The sequence below is a fragment of the Sinocyclocheilus rhinocerous genome, unplaced genomic scaffold, assembly GCF_001515625.1.
Source record: "Sinocyclocheilus rhinocerous isolate Xijiao unplaced genomic scaffold, SAMN03320098_v1.1 scaffold735, whole genome shotgun sequence".
NCBI lineage: Eukaryota > Metazoa > Chordata > Actinopteri > Cypriniformes > Cyprinidae > Sinocyclocheilus > Sinocyclocheilus rhinocerous.
This window is the reverse complement of record NW_015629505.1, coordinates 169,967-186,592: the sequence shown is the minus strand read 5'-3', so window position 1 is coordinate 186,592 and position 16,626 is coordinate 169,967. Positions and strand designations below refer to the sequence as shown.

Here is a 16,626-nt window from a genome sequence, read left to right as displayed (position 1 = left end):
TAATTATGTCCCCACTGGATGCAACAAATGCCTCGTTTATAATGGGTTTTTAATGTTTTTGTCGGCCAGGACACGGCATCAACAGTATGTGAGGGGCGTAACATTTCCGTCTCATGCTTGAGGTATTCGGCCAATCACAACGCATTAGATATCTGGCCAATCATAGCACACCTCGCTTTTTCAGACCGATGAGCTTTGTAAAAATCGACGCGTTTCAGAAAGGCGGGGCATAGAGGAGAAACAATAATGTACAGTATGTGGAAAATAATGTGTTTTTTTAACTTTAAACCGCATAAACACATTTCATTACACCAAATACACAAAATAATGTTCTTTTTAGCAGCATCATATGACCCCTTTAAACTAAATCAAATAACTCAGCATAAGCAAAGGCAGATGCATTCTAAAAGGCCTGGTTCACCCAAAATGTAATTTACATTGTACTAAAAAAAGGAAGCTTTCTATTTACTAAAGGAGACATTTAGCATAAATTTAAAAGCAATGAGGATGGATGCTGTCAATCTCCAAAAAATGACAAAAAAAATACTCATTTGGATGTTTGCATATTCAAACTACCACATCACAACCAGTTATGACACACATGACAACCAATGTTGTTTGGCATCACTGGTGTCAGACCTGCTGTAACAGGTTTTTGCATGCAATATTATATTATACATATATGTAAATGAGATTTCAAAACTGTAGACAGGGTTTTAGCGATTAATTACTTACATTTCAGTCTGTCCTTCACACAGAAAAACCAATCAAAAAATTGAAGGTGTCACATATAGAATTGCAAACCTTTGAACTACTTTTTTTATGCTTTTTTTGGTTATTTTTACAGCTTGACAGCCCATTCAGTTTAAAACGGATTGCCTTAAACCAATTAAAATAAAAAATAAAAAATATATATTTTTTTTGAGTACTGTAACTTTATTCATTTGAGTTTACAAAAAAAAAAAAAATATTTTCCTAATATTAAATAACTATAAACACTACTGAAATACACTGTGCAGCTTAAACTTAACCATATTAAATAAAAAATACAATTCTAAAGATCAAATTAACTAAAATTTTTATTGCTTTTCAAATAAAGCAGCATGCAGCATTTATAGTCTTGGTAAATTTCACAAATTTTACAGTGTATGAAAATACACTGTAAACATACCTTTTACATTCCACAGAAGTTTAATGTGAATTAATCTAATACTATTACATTAAATAATTTTCTGGTGCTACAGCACAATGAATACAGCAGGCATAAGACCTCTTAGTTGAAGCAGGCCATCATAAGACAGGCTTGATGGCACATGTCCAATAATCTCTTTGGCTGATAGTTCAGTACGAGAGCTGATGATATCGCGGTATGTTGATCATCAGCTCTCATGCTCTCATCACCCAATGGTAGAGTGAATGCCTAAGTCCTATTAACACACTATTGCCTGATTCTGAATTTCAATCTTATGTGCTACTCTATGTTGGTTGGATGCTGGTTGTCTGTTTTTCTTGGTATAACAACGAATACTCTGTTGCTGTGGTTGTTAGCCCAGCTTAATTTGTAAAAATATCATCATTTAAAACCAAAAGCTGTTCTGTAGACCTACTAGCCTGCCATTATAGTTATAATAATAGCAGTAACGCTAATTTCTTATTGGCAAAGAAACACTATGTGTTGGAATAGGTTGGATAGAGTCATCCAGAGTAACTACAAATGAGATATTTACGAGGTGATTTAAGATCCAGTCGCACCCAAGATACCAATTGAGTACACTGTGTCCACAGAAACACGGGCATCGCTATGGAAATGTAGGAGGGACTCGTTCTGAGCAACGAATGCATACATTGAAACAGAATAAGTACACTTAGTTTGAATCTCCATGAGATACAAATGGATTTTGTGCATCCAGGGCAAAACCCTGCATGCAGGAAGTGCTGAATTTGATAAAGATGCATTTGACGCAGGATTTGTCATCTAAAAGCTTTTAAAAGTTTTGTATTTCTAATAATACATATAAACTAATCGCAATAAAAATATGTTTTATTTCATAATAAAATAAAAATATGTAATAATATTATGAATAATAATGAATAACTGGCTGACGAACGTTGTGCTATTATTTTCAGGGAAACGCATGGCTAAAGTTCCAGGCAGGTCTTGACCGTGCTACATGTCTATATCACTCCACCAAATGATTTCAGTTATTTCAAAGGTCCTTACAGCCTACAACAGCAAAAGAACCAAACCCCACAAATACACTGACCAAGCAAATAAATATAGTTAACAACAATATAAAAATGACAAATTATTTCCATGTTCTCTTTCTCCCGCTCTCTCTCTCATACAAACACACACAAGTAACAGTAAGGACACACACTCGCATACACAGAAACACACATGCGCACAGAAATTTGTTTTATTTTTATTAGTAGAGATGCTGCTGCTGAACATTATTGAGAGACGCACAGACACAAAGAGGTAATTCACACGTTTAATCTCTCTCTCTCTCTCTCTCTCTCTCTGTAATAACAAAATTAATAAATGCATTAGTCGCCTATCAATGGTTTAAGCCTCCCATGGCCGTAGCCAGTTATGAGGTCACTGAGGTGACCTCATGAGGAAAAACTAAAATTTGTTCTCTGAATGAGTAATTTGCTGTTTAAAATTCCTCATATGAGTGTCTGCATGTATAATTAAGTTTAGACAGTTTGCAAGAATGTTTAGCATCCATGGTATGAAAATGATGGCTGTGAGACGTTGGCAGAGTGAAGTTGTGAGTGAGGGCATAGCCTCCACCGTGTTGCCAGATCCTGCTATTATAAGCGTCTTTGGACTTGTCTTTTCCAGTTAATTTGACACTTTAGAAAGTTAATAAAGTGGGAAGTAGCAGTTTAGGGTTAGTGATATCTTTATCTTATCTTATTTGCAAAAGATTTGAACTAATTGACCCTTCAGAGAAAGTTTAATTGACAGGCGATCTGACCACTCCTAACGCCGAATCTGCCAAACAAACAAACAAGACTGGAGAGTAGATTAAAGGTGCACTAAGCAATATTTGAAAAACGCTTTTGACCACAGTATCGGACCGAGTCACAAAACACACTCGCTGACAATCAGCAGTAAGGGGCGTGTCTAGTAATGATAGAGAGAAGAGAGCGCTCAGAGATCGACTATAGATAGCGAGAGATGGCAGATAAAAAAAGAGGAAAATTTTGGAGAAGCAAAACATTAAAAGAAGGGTTACGATCAGGCAAGAGTTAGGACCCACGTAAATAATGGAGCAGCTTTCCAGTGGTGGAGAGAACTCAAGGAGCGGGAAGGCCTGGAATCAATGGCAAGTTTGCTTTGTTTCTTCTTGATAAGTGAGATACGTTGATTTTTATGTTGAATTACCATAGTAACACACATCGCTTTCACTTATTGATGACATCATACCCTCGGTCGGCAGGCATAGCAGATTCCGCCATCATCGCTGCCAGGGTTGTGTTCATACGTGTGGGGCGGAGTTATCAAAATAGGGGCGAGGTCCTGTTGGGGTATGGGCGTGTTTGTTTTGGTGCTTTCAAATATCAATATCGTTTGGCAAAATTCGCTTAGTGCACCTTTAAAGGTGCTGTATGTAGGATTGACACCGAGTGGTTGAACTAGGTATTGCAGTCCAAATTCTAAATATTGGAGAGGGTTTTTTTCACCCGGTCCCTCCTCCTCAGATTTGATGCACACACAGGCTGCCAGATTGACGACACCAACACTTTTGTTTGCCAGCTTCCATGACTGAAATGAAATGCGCTGTGTTTCCCGCCAACTGGCAACAGGGGTGCCGAAATACAATTGGGTAAACTGGCAGTGGGCGGGTTTCACAAACCAAAACAGAGACCGACATTCTGGCCCGGAACGCACATTTTCAAAGGAGAATAACTGACTGTAGCATTGTTTTTCAGATAAACAAATATGTTAACTTAGCATGTTTCTTAAATATCTGCAAACATATTATAGTATTTTTATGCTTTAGTAGAGTCAAAAACTTACACACAGCACCTTTAACGTTGGTGGACTTGAACTTGAAAAACAGTGTGTATTGACATCTTTCTGCGTTGAATCAAGATACCCTTTGATGTTCATTGTTTATTTCATGCTATAACTAGTAAAGAGGAAGAGATGGAAGAGATCGGTTCACATGCCGCTTGAAATGAGGCGAGAAATTAGACTTTGTTTCATACCTAAAGTAACCTGCTCTGTCTTGTCTGTTGGCGCATTGCCAGTGTCCTCTTTGCTCCGCAAAGTATTTTTCAGGTTATGAAGCCTCCGTTGCTAGGTCTAAAATGATGTTTTGGAACTAACAACGGAGGCGTGGGATGAGATGCGTAAGAAATTAGTCCTACACGCAAGAGTGTTTTAAAGACAAAAACCTGACGACTATCTTGAAATACAACATCTGAACAATGTTTAGAGGTGTGGTAACCGTAGTATAAGTGGAATAATTGACAACGGGCCGTTGAATTATTAGAAAATAATGCACACCCAAGGTTATTTTCTAATAATTCAATGGGCATTCTAGACATTGTTCAGATGTTGTATTTCAAGATAGTACTCAGGTTTTTGTCCGTAAAACGCTCATTTGTCTAAAATGCTCAATTATTCCTTACTGATAAAACTGATATTAAGTGAACTATGTAATTAACATTTTGAAGTTTGTTTACTGCTGCTGTACCTTATCCAAATCAAAATGTTCAGCTGAAAATATAAAGCTAAAACTTAAAAGTACCAAAGTGAATGTATGTTAGTGTGTTTGCACGTGTGTCTTACTTGCAGATGGCACAGACAAAGCAGCGTGGATGGTATGTCTTGCCCAAGGCGGACACAACTTCCCCTTCAATGAACTCTTCACAACTGAAGCAGCGGGTGCCATAGAGTCGCTGATAATCCAGAGTGCAGATATAATCCCCCTGACGCACAAAAAATCCTCCCTGAGCCAAGTCACATCCACAAACTGCAGAAAAAAAGAGAGACAGTTAAATCTTAAAAATCTGCGGCAAGGCAGGATTTGCACTTAACTGGTTTGAGGAACAAATGTGCATATTACATCCCTAGTTGTCAATAAAAATCCATTATGACTACACAAATCATGCGTTTGGGTGTGTGTCCATTTGTTTATGTGAGCAGAGTAATTGTTGTGTTTCTAATCAGCACACCATGACATCATCCAGGCACATGGAGACTGGAGACCGGGCAGGTGCATGAGTGGGGAGGACAAAACAAAATGAAACACAACCTTCCCTTAATTTTCCCCTCTCCCTCATTGACTCCCTCCATCTCTCCCCACTCTCTCTTTCCTTTTCTCACAGTCCTTTTTCCACTAAAACAGGAACCACATCAGGAACATAATACACACAGACACGCTCCGATGACATCATTCTCAGGGCCGATCCATTTTCCACCTCCTCTGAGGTAAATGATAACTGTGGAATTTCCTTCTCTACCATGGCTTTTCTTTCTGTCTGTCCAAAGCTGAGATATCTCATTCTGAATAATAGACAAAAACAAGTGCACCTCTTTCTTCAGTCCTTGTATTTGTCTGCTAGTATAATTTTAACAGTAAAACACTCTAAAATGCTATTGTAAAAAAAAAAAACTGTTAATTGGTTAACATTAAGTTTCCTTACTATATAGCATAAAAAAACGGTAATAAATCTAATGGGACATTTCATGTAATTTTCCAGTAAAATAATGTACAGGGTTTTTTTGGAAGTGGAAAAGAAGAAGTCATTTTATAATTTACAGTGAAAAACAGTAAATTGACATTCCCAGAATTCCCTGTGTGACAAGCCACATTTTATGGTTTTCCCATTTACATTTTTTTAATCATTTATGTACCTTAGGGCTGTAAGTTACATCTTATGTTGATAAAGTTTATTGCATTATTTAGTGTCACGTTTGTTACCATAATGTTGTTTTTTATTTGTGTGCACCTTCTATATCTTAGTTTTTTACAGCAAATTTAAAATCAAGTTGCTACTGTATTTTTTACAGTAAAATTCTGGCAACCACAGCTGAAGTTTTTTTAACGTGTTTGTGTAACAAATAAATACAAAATAAAATTTGCCCTGTAAAATCCAAATATAAATAGCTGTAACATTTTTTTTCAGTACAGAAGGAAACGCTGTCAATTCAAATTCAAAAGCAAATCTGGACTATGCTATCCACATTCATTGTATTGCTCTATATTCTTACCGTATGGCAACAATTGCCTCATTTTTGTCTGTTTATTTATAGTGAATAAAAGGAGAAACATTTTAAAATAAGTTGAAAAATAGAAAACGTTTGGCTCTAAAAAAGCAACTTCTGAGCAGTAAAATTGTTACAATCCCAGTAATATATAGTATGCATCCTATTCTCCCTGAGCACCTGACAGTAATCCACCTGTTTCTGTGAGATCCCATCTTAAATGACCGCACTTGGCTGTTACATAATAAGCTTAACAGCTTTAGCACTCAGAAAACAGGCCCTCTCTCTTGCTCTCGTTCACACACACCCAAATGCACACATATACTAATACATGTACTAATTCCCGTGTTAGAAAAACACAATGCATTCTAGTAATGTTTCCACTCGTAGTAAAAATCCAAACAATAACACAGGAATGTTGCTCAGGAAATGGCAGACATATTTTCCACAGCTGCTGAAGAGTGATTGGTTGGTGACCGTGATGTGGAAGGTTAGCTAGGTTATAGGCATATGTGGTGTGACAATGTGTGAATTCTGTTCCAAATTAATTAAAACTTCCTCCAAAAAGCACAAACTGTCTTAAAGAGAACCAGTAAGGTAAGAGGGCAGCACATACCCAGACCAAGACTAAAAACTGAACGTGTCATTTCATCAAGCAAAATGGGTTTTAACAGAAGCCATATGAATTTGACCAATGATAGACATACTGTAACGTGGCTGACGAGACGTGAGACGTGCGGATCCATGTGCAAGCTTTATTCACAGGCGTGGTCAGAAACAGGCATGGGTCAGACAACGGCAAACAGGAATATGGTGGACAAGACACAAGAATAATCCTAGGGCTAGCGAAGGTCAACGAACGGCGAACAGAATCAAAAGGGCGAGACTAAAGGGATAAATCCAGGAAACCAGGCAAGGATCAGAAACCGAGAAAACAGACAAGGCAAGACTAGGCTAAGGCAGGGTAAACTAACGAGGGCTCTGTAGTGTAGCTATCAAATGATAAGCGCTAAACAATACTCGGCACCGGGAAGGGATCAGAGTGAGTGTTAAATAGTGAGTGAGTGATATGAAACAGCTGTGTGCAATCAGTGCTGTGTGCAATCAGTGCAATGAATGATGGGATATGTAGTCCGAGGTGATATGCAACAGTGTGTAGTGCGAGAGTCAATGAAAATGGAAAGGGTGACCTCTGATGGCTAGCAGACGGAAGTTCATGGACCGGATACGTAACACATACATCTTATTAAACAATTTGCCAAACATTGGTTAAATTATCCTAGTCAGTTTCATAAGATACTTCTAAAAGATTATAGGCTGCTTCGAGCTATTTAGATTTTTTTTGTTTGATTTTTGTGCAGTGAAATTTGAACCATTTTTAAGATAGGAGTTTTCTAACTTTTTGATGCCAGGGACCCTAAATATGGTGATGCCCTTGAGAGCGACCCCCTTCCTAAAATTTAAAAGTCACTATAGCTAAATGTTCATTATACTTTGTAAGAAAAACAATAAGTGTATTATATAAGGACAAGTTTGGTGACAGGTTTCAAAATTAAATAATTATACATAATTAAATTAGGTTAGTGACATTCGCAAAATATTGTCAAGAAAAAAAAAGAATGATTGCTAAAATATTATAAATAAAATATTTTCTTCGAATTAAGATGACAGTTGACATCATTTTTACTCTCTTTTGTATAAACATAACTAAAAAAAGATTTTTCAGTTACTCGTAGGGCTGTCAATATAGTAAAATAGTTGTGATTGTGATAAATCTAATGATTTATTACCAATTTTTAGAAAGGAGTATGAAGTTATAATATCACATGTGTGCTAAATTATTGCATTAAACATTGATTATCTTAATTCATTAACTCTGACAGCCTTAAAAATACTTCTCAGTGAAAAAATTTTGTGGATCCCCAAGCTGGACCCTGGACCCCAGTTTGAAAACCACTGGTCTAAGCACACTTTTGCCCATCAAGTACTGAAGAATGTAACCCAAACCCCGCAATGAAAAGAAGTCCTCAACACTGGGCACCACAGGGTGTGTCTTTCACCCTGCCGGTATATTTAGATCAGCTGCAGACAGAAAACAACACCTGAATAAGAGGAGCAAGGAATGTGAGCAATGCTGCTCTCATGATCAAACACATGCAGCAATCCTTCCTCAACTGAAAGTTTGCAAGTTATAATGTTAGTTATCATTTTGAAATCCAGAAGATGTTTTCATCCAAAACAGCAAATACCAGAACAATTCCAGGAACAGCCCTCCCTGGGGTTAAGTGCTCCAGATGGACACCCCATCAGCAAATTGGGAATGAACATTTTGGGTGCTTAAACTCCCAAGAATGTCACACCTGCCATATGATGAATGAAGAGTGGGAAGTTTATTGATGCGGAAAGTCTGATTTTGGCTTACAAAAGAGCAGATGAATTAGAGAACATAAAAAAACAGCACAGCTAAGGAGGTTATACAAGCAGCACTAAAAAGAGGATGGGTTGGGCTAGGAGAAATGGAACATGGAAAAATGATGGTGGAGGAAGATAAGCAGACTATAGAATAGAGCAGGAGTGCAAACAAGAGAAATAGGGATGGTGAACAGAGTAAGGGAACATGGACACCTGAGCATATTAATATTGTACTCGAAATCTCTGCATCGACATTCTCGCATGTCTGACTGTCAGAAACTTAAACTTTGCAATGCAACAAGACAAGAGCAAGTAAACAAGATTATAAAAACGTGTTACACTGAGGCTAGTGGCGAAAGCAATTCCTTTACACATTCCTCACTTGAGGCACTGTAAACCTAAGGTATACCTTGGACCTAAGGGATACTTTTTGGAACAATCTAGGAAGCTATCGGTGAAAGGTCAATGAGAAACTACAGGGTTAAATCTCTTTCCTCAAGGCCAAGGAATTGCGAAAGCTAGCACCAATGACATGTAATTGGCAGGACTCACATCAACAGAGGGAAGCGTTTTATTCCTGTAGGGTAATATAACCCTTCTACACACTGTCTAAGCCAACGCTAGCTAGCTCTAGTGTTCCAGCTGAATTCTCTGGCAATCTAAAATGGCATTGGATTGCATGCTTTCATGGAGTTGGCTGGCTGGAGAGGGTCTGCTGTTCCTCTACATGAGAGGGGTTGTATTTTCACATCATGAGGTCAAACTTTCAGTAACAATCCAGCAGACATGCTCCTGATGTCATATCTGCCTTAGAAAAAAACTAGAACGAAAGTTGAACATGTCATACTGAGTACTCTTTAGAGACATTCCATGAGATCACATAGATGGCAGCAGCTTAAACAAAGCAAAAACTCAGTTTACATACAGTTGCTTCCTTTATACATTGCAGTGCAATTACCTCACATTTTCATTAATATAAATTAGGCCATTTTCAACAAAAATTAAAATCAGTGTGGTGCCGGCGGAGCTAACCACCAGGGTGGAGCTGAAGACCACTGGGGATCAGGAGACCACCACAGCAAAGCCGGCTGAGATCGTGACCACAGCAGAACAGAAGACCACCATGGCCGAGCCTGAGAACACCAGGGGGGCACCAGAGGAGGAGACCTAGGCTGCGCCGACTGAACAGGGGACCTCCAGGGTGGAACAGAAGACCGCTGGGGATCTGGAGGCCACGACAGAGCAGATGACCAGCAGGTAACTCAAGGCGTTCAGGGAAGGCCCACCTAGCAGTAAAGGAGCAGTCGGAGGAGTCAGAGATGGCCCTACTGGTGAAGGGAAACTCTGAGGAGTGAGGGACGGTCCTCCTGGCCATGATAGGGAACTCTGAGGACTCAGGGGCGGCCCTCTAGGGAGTTGGGGAAGTGTATGGACCAGACACACAAAATGACAGTAGCTATTACTGGAAGCACTGATGACAGGGGAAGCACCTCCAAGACCACCAGGCGATGCCTCAGAGACAACCAGACTTGGGAGCACTGGGTTAGGGAGCACTGAGACTACTTGAGATTGGAAAACAGAAACCCCTGGACTTCAGACCTCCAGGCTAGGGAACACTGGGACCACTGTACCAGGGAGTGTTGTGACCACCAGACCAGGAAGGTCCTAGGACCACTGGATTTGGCACCACCAGACTTGAGAGTGCTGAGACCACCGTACTTGGGACCATTTGACTAACAATCAATATACTTTAATGTCATTCTATTAAACTTCTGTCATGTATTTAAATATATTTTGTAATTACACATTTGTAATGATGACATCGCAATTTAGTACATTCAAAATATATTAACTTTAAATGTAATAACAAATAACTCACCACAGTTAAAACGCATCAATATAAGCGTACTTCTTTAAGAAGAATCGCTTTATGTATTCCCCAACTGTAAGTCGCTTTGGATAAAAGCGTCTGCAAAATGACTAAATGTAAATGTAAATCATTGTTTTCATAATCTTTTGTCATGCTTTAAAGAGGCAAATAGACACAGGAAGTGCTTGTAATACCAAGTTTTAGGCATTGTTCAAATAAGTACAAGCTGGGAAGGAATAAATAAAGAGAAAGACAACGGTTTTTTTTAATTAAATTTTTTTTTAACTAAAAAAACAATTAATTAAAAAAAATTAAATTAAAATGTACTTTACAGTAAAACTTCTAATTTGACATTATTACAAAGTTCACTTTTGAAAAGTCTACTTAAGGCATGTTAAAAATCATGGTCATGAAAGTTTACTCTCTTTAAGTACAATTATTTATAATACCTTTTATTTCATTCATACATCCCGTTTAAAATATGCTTTTAAGATTTGAAGTACACTACAAATGCACATTCAATACAATTAAGCACACGCCTTTTTCACAAGGGTATCTTTTAAAGATACTACTAACCTTGTGAACTTTGGCAAATCTACAGATTTGTTCTTCCTCAAATGTGCTCATTCTGTTAACCTGGTATCTTTTAAAAACATAACTTTGACCTAGCCAATTAGATTGGGACTGGTGATTTTGGCCAGCTATTTGCAACGGAAAAGACAGTCTGCTAAATGGCTGCGGGGTGGTACATTTGAGGTTGCGACTACCTCATCATAAACACAGTACCACAATAGTGCATATCCTGCAGATGATGCAGAAAACAACACTATTAGGTATCAACACACCTTTGGCAATGAACTTCGCGTCAATGACCTGATAAACAGAAGAACTCCTGCATCATCACCTTCATTTGGCAGAGGATCACAAGCTTCAGCTGTGACATTCACCTTGAGAGTCCTGAGCGTTCATTGCACTACAGCACAGAGTATTCTGTTCTGTTCTACCTGATGCTGAGTGTCTCCAACAACCTGCAATTACACACTAACTTAATCGATAACTAACCCATGAAAGCAAATTAGAGTGCACTTGTATAATGAACGAAGCATGGGCATGTAACTACAAGTACATGACTGTCTACACAGCAGAGAAAATGAAATATGATAAGAAAACACATCTCTGAACAAGCACATACTGTAGACATATCCAAACCACTGCATATGAAAGAGCTGGGCTATTAGCCAAACAGAACTGTGCACTGAATAAATTCTTACACAACAGCCAAAAATATACACACACACACACACACACATACATATATACAAAATGGATTAGGCTGACCACTCTTCCAATAGAGCAAAGCGAAATGTGTTTAATTATTATAATTTATGGTTCGTTATCCATTTTTAGCTATTATGACCATTAAACATCAATGAAACATCAAGAATTTTTTTTACGTCAATCCAAAATTAAACACTTCAATTGACTTTTGTCAAATGAAGAAAGGGAATATACAGTATTTGTTGATGTATTGTTATGTAATGTTGTTTGCAATATGGCACCTTTTCCATATCCCACATTACTATAAATACAGTGGTATCACTTTAAACCTCATATTATCTTTTCATCTGAAGTCCAGTGAGTGTAAAGAGCGCATAACAACTATAAGTGGGTTAGTGGTATTAGTGTTATTGTGATACGTAGTATGTGCACTACAGATCAGCTGCAGGCCTTGAAAAGAGATCGCAAAAACAGAAACAAAATACCCACTCCATTTTTACTACATTGTCTGATGCAAAATGACATAACATGGATTGGCTTTAAATTACTGGAATGACCTATAATGTTAGACGACAATACTGTAATATCAGGATTTTTTTCAATGTTTTTAAAAACGTCTCATGCTCACCAAGGCTTTTATTAAATTAAAAATAAATTATGAAAAAAACCTTACTTTTACAAACAGTTTTTACAAACTTTTGAACTGTAGTGTATATGTGTATGTATACAGTATATATTATATTAACATTAAACAACATAAGGTTTACACGTTGTTAAAACGCACACGTTTACTTGTCTAAATCATTACTTTTATATAAAGCTATAGTGTATATAAATAATATTCACTAAACCAAATCCAACATTAACCATCAAAACATCTTTTTTGTATTATTTGATTTATTTATGATTTTTTTTTTCAATTGAAACAACCCCAAATGGTTTTGTTAGATTTAGCTAAGTTCTGTGAACAACTCTGACCCCCAAACTATGGTAGAGCCATTTAAAATTCCAAACACACACCACACACAGACTCACACATAAACACACAACCAGAGCACAATATACTTAATTAAAAGTACGCTACTGTATGCAGTATGCAGTTTTATTTACAGATGAGCCAGCATCTGTAAATGAGCAGCAAACCAAAAAAAAAATCATAATGCAATTACATCCTGCCTATTTGCTAGAGATATTCAGTGATATTTGAGTGAATTTCAACTGATCATAATCCAATGTGACAGATGGGATTACAGAATAATGTGTTCCCCACCAAATCCAATGAAAATATCAGAGAATGTGGGAAATCCATGTTTGTCATTTCACAGCATCCATGGTTTCAATGCACAATTGTTGAGTTATTATTGTTAAATTGTGAATAGAAAGCCTCTGGGGCTAAATTTTCCTGATGAGCGCTACTAAAAGAGGAACTAAATAAAGTGTGTCATTTATTAATTCTGCTGAATCCTTCTGGATCTGAGGAGTTGTTATATAAGGTCGGTGCTGCTCAGCTGCAGTGGGAAAAAGTTTGAAATGAGACACTTGACATAGCCTTGAGCACACAAACACATTATGCTCTGTCCTTGAGTGGGAAACAATTTAATTTAGTGTGTTAAATCAAATGGGCATGATTTAATTTCACTAAGAAATATATACATGGAGGTTTCATTGAAATGCTGAAAAAACACTGAAATGACAACTAAACAAATCAAAGATTCAAGAAAAAACAAAAGCTATATTATAGTCCATATTATGACATAACCCATCTATACATATGAATTCTACATTACTGTATTTAAAAACATCCCTATAGAACACAGAAAAGTACATTATAATCAATATATTTTTGAATTACGCAGCCAGTACTATGTGAATGACCATACATACAAGTGTGCATACGTATAGGCCTACAGTATGTGAAAGCATATCACTTGCCAAACACACACTTATAAATATATGTGGCTCTTCATGTTACAAATGTTGAACTCTGGTGCCGTCAGGATAAAGCAGAGAGAAGCAACACAGGCTGCCTCGGCAAAAAATAAAATGATTTTTTTTAGGTTCGGGGAAATCACAGACTTTCTAAGAATTTGAATCCAATCATTTCAACATTTTCCCTAGATAAGGTATCAAGATTCAAGACTTTACTGTGGCGCGCGTGTGTGTGTGTGTGTGTCCATGTGGTTAGTGTGTATCTGTGTATTGATTTTTTTTTAAATGACCAGGGGATTCAGGCAAACAAAAGGCAGCTGTATTAGGGTGTTTTCAGTGGGGTGTAGGTCACACAATTTAGGAAGATTAAACACAAACAAACACACACACACACACACACACACACACACAGACCATGTATATTTTAGAAGGTCTTTTTAAATGGTTAATATTTGATATGCAACGCTTTATCCATATTGAGTTTGAGCATGTTTTGAACAGATATCTCTCTCCAGTTACATTACAGTTACTCCAATTTACATAAATACTATACACTAAGGGTATGCTTATGTCCATAATGCTATACATTAGAAATTTGTTCCTTTCTATTCAAACCTGCTGAGAAAAACTGCATGTACTATATACATTTCTATGCATATATATGCGTATTTTGGTTGAATAATATATTTGAGCTCACATGTTTGGAACAAGCGTTGGGCGTGCTCAGTCCAGCCTTTATGGAGCAATGAAATCCCCACTGTGCAGAATAGCATTACCATGTTGTCATGGTGTCCATGAAACAAATACAGGCAGTTTTATGATAAGTGAATTCCCCCATGTGTCTCTGTCCTTCTCCAGACATCCATACGAAGGCTCCAAAACATCTTAGAATGAAGCAATATCATCTGGTTTGTTTGATATTTTACATAACAAATGAGTTGAATGTGGTGTGACAGCACACTGAGTGCTGGAAAGACACACATTCAAACACACTTCCTGTAAAAACAACACACGCCCACATAACCAGTGTTCCTAGAATGACTCCTATAAAAGAAAATTATGAAACTGATCAGGCATTGTATTGTATTGTAATTGTAAGTTAAAGAAATCATGTATGATTAAGAACGCAAATGCAAACTTTAAACAATTAAAGGCTCAGCAATTAAAGGCTTAGGCCTTAATGCCTATGAATACTGACATTCCTTGCTGATCACATTTTCCATTGATACAACTATTATATCATTTTTCTTAAGCGTACTGGATGAATAAAAATCACAGTCAGTCTCACCACTGTCGATGTTAAAGGGGCATAAATATTACTACCCAACAGGGGCGCAACTGCACATTTGCCGAGGGGTATGCAAGATCAGTGTCGACGCCCCACTGTATTCTAGAAGCCTCTAACTCGCACAGAAAACTTTCTGCAAGTCAATGACCAAAAGCCCATTACTAGCTTGTGCATGGAAGGATACAAACTCATCAGGAGTGAAAAAAGTGACAAAGGTTTGAACCCCCTTCCCCTTTTTTTAATACCAATATATATATATTAGGGATGTAACGGTATGAAAATTTCTTATCACCATTATAGTGACCAAAATGATCACGGTTATTAATGATGTTCGGATTTTAAATGATAACTTGACTGACAACAGTTTAATAGCATGTTGAAATATCTAATGTAAATGTTCAAATAAAGCTTTGAAAAAGTTTCATAAAAAGGTAAACCTCACATTTCAGCCTTTAAATAAAGAAAAGATATAAGTCCTTTTAGATAATTGATTAATAAATGATTTTATACAGCAGTTCGTTCTGGTTCTCAAATCCGATTGGTTGAGAACCTTGATATATTGTACTGGTATCGGTACAGGAACGCCCTTTCACAATTTTGTATCACTCCGCTTGTTCTAGCTGGGTCTATGTTTTTTTTTTATTATTAACTGAGCTAATCATAGAGTATGTTAGTTAATATAAGAAGAAACGTCTAGCTTTGCGGTCTCTATCTCTCTCATTTGGATGCACGTCTTGCCGCATTGTTTCTCTCTTATAACCTCATTATTTCTCACTAATAACCTAACTGAAGCAGCACATGCCCTTGATACGAATTCTAAAAGTGACGTATGTTTAACTGTCAACTTGAGCTTTGAATCCGTGGCGGAAGGAAGTAGTTCCGCACAAAAGAGGGTTTTATTAGGCACTCCGTTGTTTCTCGTTTTAAGTGTATTTTTATGATAGCAGTAACTGTAAAGGGACTATTGTAATGGGTAAATCAAATGTAAGCTAGTTCAGTACTAATTACTAAGCTCAAATGAGTTAATGTGTGCTTCTTATAGCAGTTTAGCAGTTTTCTTTATTATTTATTTTCATTTTAATTCAGTGATTTTAACTTTTAATTTAGTTATTTTAATGCTTTAAAGAGCTATTTTTTATTTGTAATGTTCTGTTCCGCTATCTGTTCTGCAAAGGTAGACTACAGCTGTCATAAAACCAGAGAGAGCCTTTCTGCTTGGCTACTGTAAAAAAAAAAAAAAGTCAAATAATAGCGTTCCTATTGGTCAGTGTTTAAATGTATATGCATATACATATATATATATATATATATATATACATATATATAATTTGCCTCAAAATTATTAATATTTTTGCACATTTTTATGTAGTAAAATTTATTTTAAAGAACATCTGGATTTTTTATTTTTTGTTTTCATTTTTACTTCAAGAGGTAATTCATGGAAAATTTGCCATGCTAAGTGGAAGATTTCTGCCAAGATTTCACCTGGTAGAAAAACAAATCAATGTCATGATTCCCACTATGACCACTAAATGGCAGCAGAGGATCATTTATTGTCTCCTTTACCATTTCCACTCTGTAATATAGTTCTTTTCACATGTTTTGCTAATGGATTTATATTTA

At 36.9% G+C, this 16,626-nt stretch overlaps 1 protein-coding gene across 1 annotated transcript in view; it reads right to left on the bottom strand.

Moving 5' to 3' along the window:
- LOC107738967 (actin-binding LIM protein 2-like) overlaps positions 1 to 16,626 on the bottom strand; it is a 72,602-nt gene that overhangs the window by 42,644 nt on the left and 13,332 nt on the right. Inside the window, exon 3 of the mRNA XM_016550902.1 lies at positions 4,808 to 4,991. Within this exon, the coding sequence (XP_016406388.1) occupies positions 4,808 to 4,991 (184 nt within the window). The remainder of the gene's footprint in view (positions 1 to 4,807; positions 4,992 to 16,626) is intronic.